The 14861-nt window shown below is 48.3% G+C and overlaps 1 protein-coding gene across 6 annotated transcripts in view; it reads left to right on the top strand.

Moving 5' to 3' along the window:
* Window positions 1-14861, top strand: part of SHROOM2 (shroom family member 2) — a 359555-nt gene that overhangs the window by 280183 nt on the left and 64511 nt on the right. For all 6 annotated transcript variants that reach the window (XM_029604364.1, XM_029604363.1, XM_029604365.1 and 3 more), the window contains one exon: window positions 982-3559. In XM_029604364.1, the coding sequence (XP_029460224.1) occupies window positions 982-3559 (2578 nt within the window). The remainder of the gene's footprint in view (window positions 1-981; window positions 3560-14861) is intronic.

Raw genomic sequence — 14861 nt, 5'->3', positions numbered from 1 at the left:
ACCTTGCTCCTCCCACTGATATACCTGAGAGAGGTTTTGAAAGGTCACTGATGATGAAGAGCAGAAAAGGCTCATGATGCCCTTTGTAGTTAAAAAGTTGGGGTTCTAGGGCTGAGTTTCCTAAAACTCCAGGCAGTCAGCCACACCTGGTTTTCAGGATTTTGGCAATAACATATTTGTGAGGTTGGTTGGTGATATTTTATCAGGATTGGTTAAGAGTGGAGGGAAGGGATTAGTGCAGATATAGGTGTTGGAGTGTAACTGTGCATGTTTTATTGTGCTCTGCTTGTTTCTGTTAGACGCGAATAGCGGGATATCAGATTTTTATAAATGTGAGCTATATTGGCATATATTAGATCTAAGAATGATATGAATGTGCAGATTCTGGTTATTAAAGCTTTCCATTAGCACTAGGCTTTAATGGAGGGCTAAAGATGGAATTTTTGGTGAGAGCGAGTGAGAATTCTGTCCCTGTTAGATTTCTGAAATGTCTACGAGCTTGAAAAGGAGTGTAGGGCATGATTTTGTAGGTTCTTATCCCAGCTCTGTCGTGGACTGTATTTGACATGGAGAAGAGTTGCTCCCTCTGGCTGGCTGTCCCTTTGTAACTGGGGAAGGAATCTTTATTTCCTCTCCTTTCAGAGCTGTCTTGAGCTTTGTTGTGCTCAAGTCAGCTTTTGTACGCACAGAAACATGGTTGTGTTGACAGAATTCAGTAAAACTGCCACTTTAAAGCATTTTAGAATGTTTTAATAATAAAAGGTACAATAGAAGTGCAAAATACCGTTATGAGAGAATTTTTATATCCACTTGTTTAGCCATTAATCGCCTTTCTGTTGCACATGCTGAAATATGATATTGTATCTTTTGGTTTGGACGATGTGCGCACAGTATATTTTGCATTTTCTTATTATTTCTTATTGTTGGTGAATAACCTTTGTTGTAATCTTTCCCTTTTGATTTTTTTTTTTTTTGCTGCAGCTCTTCCTCTCATGACTTGCCAAACTCATGGGATCAGGCAAACCTACAGCGTACTTCTGACCATTTTAGTTCTCAAGGGAGCATGGACAGCTTAGACCACTATTCCCAAGCTTATCAGTATGGGAGACTTTCTTCTGCCAGGTCCAGTAACAGCATTGATCATCTAGGCAACCAAAGCAAACACGATTCCGCTTACGGCTCATTTTCTACAAGTTCCAGCACTCCTGATCACACTTTCTCCAAAAATGATGCTGCTTCAACAGAAAACATGCTCTACAAAGTTGGCCACTGGGACACCGTAAAGCATGGGGACAGTAAACAGAGCCATTTCCCAAATGAAAATAAAGTGGAGGACAAATGGGAATATTCACCATCTCCCGTGCCATATGAGAGTAACAGGAATCCAAGACCGGAAGATCATTCTGATGCTAAGCTCTCTGGTTGTGGAAGGTCAAACTTTGGGCCAGTCTGGCATGTTCCTGACAAGAAAAAGGCATCGTATTCTCCCCCTCCCCCTACGCCTCCTCTCCGCAGTGATAGCTTTGCTGTCACAAAAGGGCATGAGAAGACCCATGGCCCTGTGCACTCAGACAGCACTAGCACCCAGCACTTTACAGTTCCCAGCAAGTCTCAGCCCAAGGGTGAATGGAGCAAGGAGGCTTCTGATTATCAGCAAAAACTAATTCGATTAAATGATAGGGGCTCTGCAGAAGCTAGGAGAATGAATAACTACAGGTCTGATACCAATCTGGATCGTGGTTCGTCGTCCTCTGATAGGTACAATAATAATGTATCAAATACTAACAGACTGCAGTCCTCTTTGTCTAGCACTGATGTTCGATTTGCACAGCCTGCTTATGGTTACCATCACCAGCGCCAGCATAGTGATGAAAGTACTTTCTTCCCCCATGCTAGAGTTTCAAATTCACCTAATTTGCAACAAGATGTGACCTTTTACAGTGGCACTAAAGAACTGCCTACTAATCACTTGTGTAATCCACCACAAGTCAGACTGCCTGGTCCCTTCCCCTCTACCAACACTGCTGCTGAACAGAAGGCAGAGAATACTGGACCAAGTCGCTATTACTGTGTAACTGCAAAACAACCAATTCAGGGAATCGCTCAGCCAACGCACTTCAAGGCAGAGATTAGGAAGGCGGGTGCCAGTGATGATGTGCCTTCTGCCTCATCTGAAAAGTCTGCCATGACCACTGTGATCGAAACGCCAACATGCTACCTACCTCAGCAACATGACAAATCTTCACAGGAGAGCTGCGAGAAGACAGACTATCGCAAACTGGAAGGCGGAGGCAGTAGATCTGTTGCAGTGGAAGAGTTTAAAAAATCCAAAAGTATTGAAAGAACCAGTGCAAGGAGTGATAAGCAAAGTACTGTGGCTGTTGAACAGAGAGCTCACCAGAAAGATTTGAGCTGTGATGAAGAGAGTAGTAAAATCTCCCCTCAGAGCACACCAATGTTACACTCCTTAGCTCAGGAGGGCAAAAGCTGGCCTGAAGGCTGCCCTGCAACTGGAAGAGATAGGCACCCTTCGGTCGATGCCTTGATGTCCAAGCAGCCACGCAGGAATGATCGTTATGCAACAGCTCTAAGAAATGAAATCCAGACGAGGCGAGCTCGACTGCAGAAGAGCAAAAGCACAGCAGCCTTAAATGAGCCATGTGAAGCAGAGGAGCACACTGGAAACTGGAAGCCAGATTTCATAGAAAATTTCATTTCTTCAGATCATTCCTTCACCAGCACCTATAAAGACCACTTGAAGGAAGCCCAGGCCAGGGTGCTGAAAGCTACTTCTTTCAAACGCCGGGACTTGGAGCCTGGGCCTTCTGACCATCCCTCCATGTCACCAGAGTACAGGATACATAGCCAGAGTTTCTCTACATTGGCTTTTCCTTCTGAAGATGCTTCAGAACTCTCTGAGCCTACGCAGGTGAAAGTAAATCTGTCAGGGAGTGGTTCTCAACAGGTTCTGCGCATTGGAGGCAGAAAACGGTTTACTACGGAACAGAAATTAAGGTCCTATTCTGAGCCAGAGAAGATGCATGAAGTGGGAATTTCAGAAGACTGCCATCGCTGTCCAAACACATCAGAAGAAGTACTTGGTTCATTTGCTGACAGGTGGAAGTTCTTTGAAGAGACCAGTAAATCCACGCATCAAAAACCTGCACATAAACCAACTCCAGCCAGTGTGCGTGAGGAACTTGCTAGAAAGTCTCATGGAAATGACGGTGGGGAATCATGGCGAGAGAGAAGGGCTCGTGCAGCTTCCTTGGGCTCTGAAAATATACTAGACCCACAAGAAAGAACTAGAGATCGTATTTATTATGGAGGCCACCAGGCAGTTGCTAAGTCTGCAAAACCTGAACAGTCCCGGAGGTTAGGAACTTTTGCAGAATATCAGGCATCCTGGAAAGAGCAGAGAAAACTCTTGGAAACCAAGAGTTCTGGGCGATACCATTCAGCCGATAATATCCTTGATGCAGGCCTTGAAGAGCATGAGAAGCCCCAGTACAGACATGAGAGGTCCAGGTCATCTCCTTCCACAGATTATTACGCACAAGTAAGATGTCTTTTTTTTTTTTTTTCCTTTTCTGTTTGACATTGATTTCTTTTAAATTACTAAAATTATTGCCAACTCCCACACATACACAGATCTCAAGTCTAAATATGCCTGTTGCTGTATCATAATATAAAAGCAAAACGTAAATGCATGCTGTACACAACACTATACTCCATAATTAAAAGACTGGAGCTTCCAAATGAGAGAGTGTTGCCTATTTAAAAGACCCTGTTAGTTTGTTTATGGTGATCCTCTTTTTGCCTTGAAGAGAAAAGACAAGGAGAGGACCATGGATTTCCAAGAAAGGTTAAGTTAGAGTGAGAGGGAGATTACCCTATTTGTTTTTATTTAATGCCCATCTCTTGACCGCATATCTAATGGTGAGCACTTGTTTGTTATGCAGCAAGTTGACCATTAAGAGCAAAAGTATATCCAAGGCCGACATTATGGAGGACTTTGACAGAAAAATATAAAATTTGATGTAACTGATGCCATTGTATTTTTTTTTTCTTCAGGAATTAATCACTTTGAGACAAGTTATTTTTTGTACATCATAATTAGCGCTATATTAGATATTAGCACCATATTCTTGATATTAATCATCAGGCTCTGCTGGTTGAGTGGCAGTCACTGATTCCACTATGATAAGCATTCATGCTAAATACTTGTTTGTTACCTGTTGGAAGTCTTGTTTTATGTCTCTAGTTAAACATGAAAACACAAATGAACAATGAAGTCTAAGAGCACCCACTAATTCAGATGTGCAATGTATTGCCATTTAAATTGCCCTGATTTTGGAAATGCAGAGTTCATGTACCAGCTGTTTCTCCTAGGACAAGCAGGATGGTAGTCCTCGCATGTGGGTGACATCGTCTGATGGAGCCCGGCACAGAAAAGGTTTGTCAGCCTGCTGCTATCCGCGCTTCCACGCAAGGTTCCCCTTCAGTCTCTTCTTTTCCATGGTGCAGTTCCCTCTTGGTCGTGGAACTCTACTTTTTCCTGTTTTCCTCAATAAAATTCAGGTTTCTATACCTCTCCTGGTCGGTGCCCCCTCGTAGGTTTTTTTTTTACAATTTTTCCCAACTTTTCGGACAATTCCCAACTCTCACCTCAAGGTGACCGCCGACGGCACGCCAAGTTTTTTTGTCATGGCGTCAGTTTTCGTCTGTGCCCCCAGTGCCCGCTGACCATGTCTATCACGGATCCGCATGAGGTTTGCATCCTCTGCCTGGGGGCCTCGTACGAAGTCCATGGGGTGCCATCTGTGTGATCAGATGACCCCCAAAGGGCATCGGGTGTGCCTCGATAGAATGGAGAAAATTTTCTGGGTCCCAAAGTCTGCTCTGTCTACTCCTGTGTCGGTTTCGTCGACACCTAGAGGTTGCGGGGAGCCTTCGGACCCACTCCCCCTAGCTGTTTCTCTCATCAGTACCTCCAAGGATCGAGGGGACGGTGATAGATCCTCGATCTCACCGATCTCCCGGATATCGGGATTGAACCCTTCCTCAGCGCCGGGGAAAGACCGGGCTGAGCACCGCAAGAAATCCCGCAAACATCGTCGCCATCGACGCACAACTGGTTCTGGAGCAGCACTGACAGCTGCCAGGCCACCATTGAAGAGACACCGGCCATAGGTAGTCCCAACCTCCGATGCCCTGGGTAGTCCTAGGCGTTCCCCACGGACACCGGTGCTGGGCACCGTGCCACCTCAGAGACCTGAGGAAGAGTCGGTGATGCCTTGTCTCCATCAGTCCTCACCACCCAGGACTTTCAGAAGGAGCTGGACCGCAGGGTGAAATCCGCGGTGCATAAGGCTCTCCAGAGCGTTGAGCTGTTAGTGCCACCAGCCCCCCCCCCCCACCAACTAGTGCTCGAGCCTCCCATCTTCGATGCTAGCAACCCTGCTCGAGCGTCTGAGCATCGTCCTGGGTGCTTTTCCGATGCAACTGGTGCCTATGAGGCCCTCGGTTTCCCAGCAGCCATCGATGCCCTCCACCGGAGCGATTCTGATTCTCGGGTTTTCCGAGGAGGAAGATACGGCCGGTACCGTGTTTCCCAGACTATAGTTCCCCAAGCCTTGCTGGGTCCTTCCAGCCTACCACAGCCTCCGGTCCCCCCGATTCCAGGGGAACCATCGATGCCCTCGAGGCCTCCTAAGCCTCTGGCATCCTGGTCCCAGTGAGGAAGAAAGGCCTTATGAGCCTTGGGGGTATCTCCATGGACTCGTCCTCAGACAAACCCCTCTCTGAGCCCTCCCCTCTGAAGGAACAGTGCCGGTCACCTCCCGAGGACTTGTCATTTATGGGGTTTGTCAGGGCTGTGGCTGAAGCCATTCCCTTCAGCTGCTCACGAAGGAGGATGCGTGACATAAAATGCTGGAAGTGCTCCAGTTCGTCGACTCTCCTAAGAAGATCGTGGCAGTACTTATCCACAATATTTTTAAGCACCTCCTTCTCCGCATGTGGAAGCACCCCATTTCCATTTCCCCTGTCAATAGGAAGGCTGATGCCACCTTTTTAGTGCAGCAGGCTGTGAGATTTGACAAGCGGCACCTCCCCCACTAGTTGTGGTTGTGGAGTCCGCCTTAAAAAAAAAAAAAAAAAGACCGGCGCACCCACTCCTATGCCTCCACCCCTCTGGGTTGTGAGCACAGTGTTGCGTTTGTGGTGACTCCCTTCGGCTCTGACGGACAGATGCTGCTGCAGCTTCTCTTCTCCGCTTCTCCCCGGAATCCCCAGGCTGGCCTGACGCTGTGGATCTGCCATGTTCCTGATGACGTAAGGGCGCGCGCTCCAGAGTTTGTACAAGCATGGGCGCGAACCTCGGGAGCGTTCCCCCGTAGTGACGTCATCCACTTCCAACTTTTAAAAGGTCTTCGTTTGCTACTACGAATCGAGTTAGCAAGGAGGAAACTTCTCTGCTGCTCTGCCTCCACAAACTTACCAAGGGGTACCCACTCCTCGGGGGCCCCGCTCTCTCTTCTTGATTTCAGACTGCTAAGACGGGATCCGGTACTCGCTCCTCGAGGGCCTACGTCCCTGAATGCTCAGAAGACTCCTTACTGCCTGGAAGCGATCGCAGACGTGAACACTGTGAGTTCTATTACAGATAGGAATCGGTACTCGCTCCACGAGGGCCTATGTTCCTAATTTCTGAAGACTCCCTTCTGTCTAAGATGTTATCGCAGGTATGGAGATCGTGAGTTACTATTGCAGATAGGAACCGGTACTCGCTCCACGAGGGCCCATGTTCCTAAAACCCTTCACAGACTCTCTTCAATCTCAGAAGCTATCGCATACCTATATCTGGTACATTACTATTACAGATTGCAGGTAGGAACTGGTACTCGCTCCACGAGGGCCTATGTTCCTAAAACTCTCCAAAGACTTTCTTCTATTCCAGAAGCCATCTCATACACAGATATTGTGAGTTCTTATTTCAGACTGCATATAGGAACCAGTACTCTCCTACGGCTCCTGTTCCTGAATATACTGAAGAATCTATGTTGCATAGAAGCCATTACAGATATCTACAATTGTGAGTGTATCATCTACTACTGGTTATGTATCCAGCATAACCTGTCTACTCACCACCTATAGTCTCTCTCTCTACAGCTCAGCAACACAGAGATCGCAGTTCCAATATCTGAGGGACTTCAGCCCTGCCGGGCACATCAACCCACTACTGCCACCTCTGGTGGTTTTACTTCCTGTCTAATAAAGAACTATCGGTGTTTGTCTCCATACTCCAGCCTAGCCAGTGGCCCCTCTCAGGATATCCTCCTGGGGGCGCTGTCATCGGCCCAAGGATTCACCAATTTCCACTAAGTGTTTATTCCTTACACTACTAGAGCATTATCATACAGACTGCCACACTGTGGGAGCCAACCCACAACAGATCATTGACCCCGCCTGCGGAGTAGATCCATAACAAATTGCTATCTCCTCTCCTGTGGAGGAGGTGATCAATAACAGATTGCTATCTCCGCCCTCCTGGCGGCGTGATCCTGAACAGATTGCTAACTCCTCCCCATCAGGGGAGCTGGTCGATAACACACAGGGAGCTCAATGCCCTGGGCAGAAAAGTCTTTCAGGGCGCCATGCTGATAGTTCATCACCACCTACGGGCTTTATATGATTCAATATAACTGCAATCTGGAAGAGGGTCCAGGACTTTGCTGAGGGCCTGCCTCAACAGTAGCAAGAGGCCTTCTTGGCCATTACCCTGTTGGGTCTCAAGCGGTAAAGCATGAGGTGCGTTTCCACCTATGGTGTTTTCAAGATGGTAGTCTGTGTGGCGGCATTGGGCATTGGCGCCAGGAGAATGGCATGGCTCTGGGCCTCCAGCTGGAGGTCCAGGATAGGTTGGCTGACCTCCCATAGTGCAATTGAAGGACCATCATGATATCCTCCAACACCTGTCTGCTAGTGCCTCTGAAGGCCCGTCCTCGGCCAGGAAATCCTCCAGATCGGGCTCCCGGAAGCACTTTTACTGGCAGCCTCCAAGGCTTGTTCACCACACACGAGTTCCAGGGGCTGTCCTCTCCAACCTCGAGCACCTAGACCCCAGCTGGCTCCCTAGCAAGCCCCAGCCATGGGCTTATGACTGGCGGCGAGGGAGCAAAGATCAGTTGATCATACCCCTGACATTGGATCCCCCGGTCGGAGACAGGCTCTTGAGCTTCGCCGTTTGCTGGGAAAAGATCATGTCTGACCGCTGGGTCCTTACTATCATTCGCCAGTTGTACCGTGTAAACTTCAGCTGGCTCCCAGAGACCTCTTCCCCATGTTCATCCTGGGGTTTGCCCACCCACCAGGTCATACTTCAGACTGAACTCTCTGCCCTCATGGCAGGCGCGGTGGAACCAGTCCCTCGCTGTCAGCAAGGCCGAGGGTTCTATTCGAGGTATTTCCTTATTCCAAAACAGAATGGTGGCTTACGCCCCATTCTCGACTTCCAGGCATTGAACAAATTTCGCGTAAAACTTCAAGATGGTCTCTGTGGGCACTCTGATCCCACTTCTCTGCAGGCCCTGACCCAGACAGTGCAGACGCTGCAGACTGTGGTGTTTGTCATAAACTTCCCCAAATATCATCTCTGCCCGTCTCCTCAGCTGGACTTCATCGGCGCCAGGTTGGACACAGTGCAGGCAAAAGATTTTTTGCCCCGAGACTGGGTGGTCGCCCCTACCTTGCTAGCAACCCTTGTCCGGAACAGCCGGAGGGTGCCAGCTTGCCTTCTGCTCCGCCTGCTGGGCCACATGGTGGCCTCTGTCAATGTGACCCCCCTCACTCGCCTGTGCATGAGGAGAGCCCAATGGATCCCACAGTACCAGTAGCAGCTGGCTCCCCAGGATCTCAAGGCACCCATCATAGTCATGAACCCTCTCAGAGTGTGTCTCTGTCCTGGTAGGAATGTCTCTCCAACCTGGAGAAAGGGCTTCCCTTCCAACCCTCTCTGCCTCAGGTGATTCTCACCACCGATGCTTCCCCTCAAGGCTGGGGAGCCCATGTGAACGCTATCCACATGCAAGGTCTCTGGACTGCCTCTGAAGCCCATTCTAAGATAAACTTCCTGGAGCTTCAAGTGATTCAGTACGCTCTATGGGCGTAGAGACCTGTTGTCGTCCAAAGTTGTCCTAATTCAGACAGACAACCAGGTTGTGATGTGGTATGTCAACAAGCAGGACGGCACGGATTTGTTCCCCCTCTACCACAAGGTAGTACCAGTCTGGTCCTGGTCCCTGGGTGACCTACCTACCGGGCTCAATAATGTGCTGGCAGACCGCTTGAACCGCTCCTTCCAGCCACACAAGTGGTCCCTCAACCCGGAGGTAGCAGCTGAGCTGTTTCGCCGATGGGTTACACCAGATGTGGATCTCTTCGCCTCCTCAAGCAACCACGAGGTGAGCAGGTATTGCTCCCAAATGTCAGGGGACAGCCTTCCGGCCTGTGATGCTTTCTCCCTCCACTGGGGGTCAGGCCTGCTGTATGCGTATCCCCCGCTACCACTCCTCCTGAGGACCCTGCTGAAGCTTCAGCAGGACAAAGGGGACCATGATACTAGTGGCACCTGCTTGGCCCTGCCAGGTCTGGTATCCACTTCTGCAGGACCAGTCCCCATCCGGCTGGGGACGGCGCCCAACCTCATCTTGCAGAATTGGGGCACTCTGCGCCATCCGAGCAGCCAGGCGCTGGCCCTCATGGCTTGGATGTTGGCGTGTAGTCCTCCAGCCTTTGGAGCTCTCAGACTGTGTCTCCCGGGTCCTGGTAGTGTCTCGAAAGCCTTCAGCTTGAAGTCCTACAGCTTGAAGTGGAAAAGGTTTTCCATCTGGTGTGCATGTCATGATTTGGATCCTTTCTCATGCTCCCTTCTTTGGCTGTTGGACTACCTGTGGCATCTGTCCGAGTCTGAACTTCAAACCAGCTCAGTCAGGGTGCACCTCAGCACTGTCGGTGAACACCATTGAGGTGTTGCTGGCATGCCTGTTTCGGTCCAACCCTTAGTCGGCCATTTCATGCGGGACCTCCTCCAGCTGAAACCCCCCTCTGCGGCCTCCTGTTGTATCCTGGGACCTCAATGTTGTCCTGGCACGGCTCATACGCCCTCCTTTTGAGCCGCTGCAGTCCTGCAACCTGAAATTCCTCACCTGGAAAGTTATATTCTTGGTGGCGATCACTTCGGCTCGTAGGGTCATGTTATGTACGCACCATACACAAAGTTCTTCTATGATTGTGTTGTCTTGCGTACGCATCCTAAGTTTCTGGCCAAGGTCGTGACTGATTTCCACATCAATCAGTCCATTGTTCTGACCACCTTCTTTCTGAGGCCTCATTCCCACCCGGGGGAATAGGCTGTTCATACCTTGGACTGTAAGGGCCTTGCTTTCTACCTGGATTGCACTCCAGGCCACAGACAGTCCACCCAACTCTTCATGTCTTTTGATGCCAACAGGCTGGTGGCTGGCGGATTGCATCACCTTCTGCCATGCGCAGGCAGGCCTCCCGCTGGCCAGCACTCTGTATGGGCTATGGCAAAGTCGGTGGCACATTTACGTGCAGTCCCCATCGTCAAAATCTGCCGGGCCACAAGCTGGAGTTCTTTTCACACGTTTGCAACCCACTACTCTTGGACAAGGATGGGCGCTAGGACAGCGCATTTGGACAATCCATCCTGCGCAGCCTGTTCCAGACCTGAACCCAACTCTTTGTGCTTCTATGGGAACCAGACAGTCCCCCTGCTGACCTGCAACGCTGCAGTTGTGTTGTGCCCATTGGCACCTCGTTCGGTCACTGTTGGTCTCTCCTGTTCGCAGGGACAGTCTGGAGCTCTGTAATCACCCACATGTGAGGACTATCATCCTGCTTGTCCTAGGAGAAAGCGCAGTTGCTTACCTGTAACAGGTGTTCTCCTAGGACAGCAGGATGTTAGTCCTCAGGAATCCCACCTGCCTTCTCCACAGAGTTGGGTTCTTCTGTTTTTCTGTGTTATGTGACTGTTATGAGACCTCACATGGAAGCGCCGATAGCAGCAGGCTGGGCATACTCAGTGTGCTGGTCAAAGCTTCTAGAAACTTTGGCAACAGTTTTCCGTGCCGGGCTCCATTGGATGATTGTCACCCACATGTGAGGACTAACATCCTACTGTCCTAGGAGAACATCTGTTACAGGTAAGCAACTGCGCTTTACTGCAGTCACCCTATAGATCAGGGCTTTCCAAACCTGTCTTGGGGACCCCACAGGATATCCATGGTGAATAAGCATGAGATAAATTTGCATATACTGAATCTTCATGGTTTGCAGATTTATCTCATGCATATTCATTGAGGATATCCTAAAAACCCAGCTGTCCGTGGGATCCCCAGAACAGGTGTGGGAAGCCTTAGTTTCAAAGTTGAATATTTTTTTCCATGTGCAGCCCTGCATTCCAATCCACCTGACTTCGAGGTAAGGCTGAGAAATGCCTTATTATGTTTGTTTATGTAGTGCTGAGATTGAATAGAATTCTGTATTCAGACAGACCAATTTGACTGCTTACAGTTCTTCTTTCCCACAGTAAGGTTTAGCAGAGGAGGTACTGAGATTAAATGACTTGTGGACACAGGGGCCAATGCAAAAAAAATGTGCTGAAAGTGGGCGCTGTGTGTTCAGTGCCTGCTTTCCTATACCTCTCCTAGGAGTGCCATGCAATATTTATATTAGGGGTCGCGCTGCCAAGGAGGCGCTATGGTTGATTGCATGCCTGGTTAACTGATCATCTATTTCCCTAACCTGACCGCCAGCACTCTTTTTTTTTTTTTTTTTTTTATGTTTTAAACTTTTCATTCCTCCGACTTAATATTGCCACAATATTAAGTTGGAGGATGTACAGAAAAGCACTATTTTCTGCTTTTCTGTACAACTTTTTGGGGTGCTCAGAAATTAATACCTGCTCTGGGCAGGCGTTAATTTGAGTGTAAAAGTGTGCGGATTGGACGCACGGTTTTTTTTTGCATGTGGGGTGACTAATAGCCTCATCAACATGCATTTGCATGTGATGAGCGCTATTAGTTTCGTGGCACATTGGATGCACGTTGTGGACACGCTAATTCCCTTTTGCATCGGCCCCACAGTGAGGGTTGGATCTGCAATTTGGAGCAGGATGTGCACTTTTGCAGCTTTCTGCTCTAACCTCCACCTCCCACCACAAGCCCTAAAATTTAGGTACGTTTTGTTGAATAAATTAGTCTTGAATATGAATCGAACTTCATCTAACTGGGGATTCCCAAACTTTCTCTGGGCACCCCTCAATCAATTGGGTTTTCAGGATATCCACAATGAATATGACTGAGATAACTTTACATTGTGGATATCCTGAAAACCCGACTAGTGGTGGGGCACCTAGAACAGGTTTGGGAAGCCCTGATCTAAACCCAGATTGAAATCAGAAGCGGTTTTGTTTTTAAGCACGTGACATCCTGGTAATAAAAATCCCAGCTTTTACTCCTGCTACTATTAGTCATTTATATAGATAGGTGCAAGGCTATCCAGATACACATCCTAGACCATCTGTGGAACTCACAGTCTAGTCAAAAGACAGACACACACATGACATGCAGAAAAAAAAAAAAGAGGCTTTGTGTAAAATGAGCAAGTGCATGAATGGGAAGAACCAGATGAGTAAGTAACATTAATTGAGGAAAGAGACTACTTTAACAGATGAGAGCTGCAGTAAATCAGAGCTCTGCCTTCCAAAAATCTATTGAGGAAAATGTAAATTAGGATGGGAGAAACCTAACATGTAGCCAGTTAGTCATTTCCATTTGCTCCAGTAACAGAAAAATAGGCACCATGGCATTAGTCTTATAAAGTCAGAGAAAATTAACATGTGCATCTGTCAATGATGACAGGGATGTGTTTTAATGTTTCTTATACTTCATAGACTTTCAACTGATAAGAGGTTAATCATCAACAGGTATTTGACAACTTCCAGGTGTGTACAAGTCACTTTCTGATCGCATGGGCATGCTGAGAAGTACAATAAATCTGAAACATTTCATCCCAGGTATAGGAGCAGTGTGCAGATAGAAACTCTTGTTAATAAACTGACCTTGCAAACTACTGCAGGAAATGTTTTCCGTAATAGGAAAGACACTGAGCTCTGAATACTTTCTGATACAAAGAATCTTAGACAGCGGGCACAGAGGTAAAAAGCATTTTTCCCATAGATGCAACATGGGGACATCTTCGGTCCTCAAGAGTCACAAACAGGTCAGGTTTTCAGGATATCCATAATGAATATGCATGAGATAAATTTCATACAATAGAGGCAGTGCATGCACATCTATCTCGTGCACATAATATGGGTAACCAGGACATTCATCTCCTGGCATTCACCATTTTACAATAAAGTCACCAAAACACAAATAAAATACAATGCACCTGAGTGGAATCAAATAGGCCGCAGCTTTATTACAGTATACAACCAGAAGCCTGAGCTGCCTGTACACCAAAAATGACTAGCCCATAGTGATCATCGGCCACCACTCAGCAAGATGAACACCCCCAGGCCACCGGTATATCATTACCACAGCTCCCGCGACCCCTGCCTCAGCCTAGCAAGGAGCCGTGCAGGGAACAACTGCACCCAATTGTTCCATCCCCACAATTTTCAGACAGGTCCATCCCGTCAAGTCAGCAAAACCATCCAGTATACCACTGAACTGAAAACCGGCTCAGGCAACCCGCATCCCTCCCCTCCTGCAACAAACGAAACACCTCAAACACCAAGGAGCATAAGGGTGGGTGGACAGGATACAGCTCCAACAGGACCCAGCAGGCAAGTGAGGCTTGGCTTACTGAGGAAGGGGGCTCTCCCCCCTACCACTCTAGCGCTCTCTACCCAATCAGATAGGCCAATTCCCCCAGTTTAAATTTAAACTAAACCCACTGCCCAACCTGTCCCAACCGACAGGACAAACTATCACCCACCCGCTTCCCCCCCCCCCCCCTTTTTTTTCTAAGTGAGCTGCTTGTGGTGAGCCTGGCACTCAGATTACCATGGGCAGCCAGGAATTTGGCCTGTCCTCCCTCCCTCCCATTCATTGTGGTTCCCCTGAAAACCAGGCCTGCTTGCGGCTCTGGAGGACTGGAGTTGGCCACCTCAGCTCCAGATGCAAGGCACAGTGACTGCCATGGTGCTGCTGTTTTGGGAGTTTCAGCAGTTCCCTGCTGTTCAACACGGTCAATAGCAGGAATTCAAGTTGTGACTCTCCCACCGAGCTGTACGAAACACGTCAACGCTGGGCTCTGGAGATGCCTGCAACATCGAAAAGAAGCATTTTAACAGTAAGGGAAATGGGCTGTAGGTTCTAAGACAAACCAATGGAACCAGAGAGTTTAGGTGCCGTGAAAGAGGAATATTCAGGAGTTCAACCCTGTATTCCCCGCTTCCCCCTCCCAGGTAAACTCTATAACAGATGAATAAATGGTACAAAGCCTACCTTGATGTTTGGCCCTCTGTCATCATGTTACGGTCTTGCACGCTGAAGAGGTAGGAAGGTTTGGTGTTGTGAACTGTATGTGACTATTGCAGAGCTTATTTTACAGCCGAACCACAGATTACAGCTAAGTATGAGCCAAGCAGTTTTAAGTTGTTTTTCTGTCTGAGAAATGCTCTCTCTCGCTGTCATTATCTGCTTGTGTGTATTCCGTGTCCCCTTTTCTTTGTAAATGCTGTTAAGCATATTGTATGTGAATGCAGTCATTCAAAGGACTGAAGTGTTAGACACATGGCATATTTGGCAGCTTGTGGCCAAACTGAA

Source organism: Rhinatrema bivittatum, chromosome 5 (genome assembly GCF_901001135.1).
Source record: "Rhinatrema bivittatum chromosome 5, aRhiBiv1.1, whole genome shotgun sequence".
Classification (NCBI taxonomy): domain Eukaryota; kingdom Metazoa; phylum Chordata; class Amphibia; order Gymnophiona; family Rhinatrematidae; genus Rhinatrema; species Rhinatrema bivittatum.
Note: the sequence above shows the minus strand (reverse complement) of the source record. Positions and strands in the feature narration are given on the sequence as shown.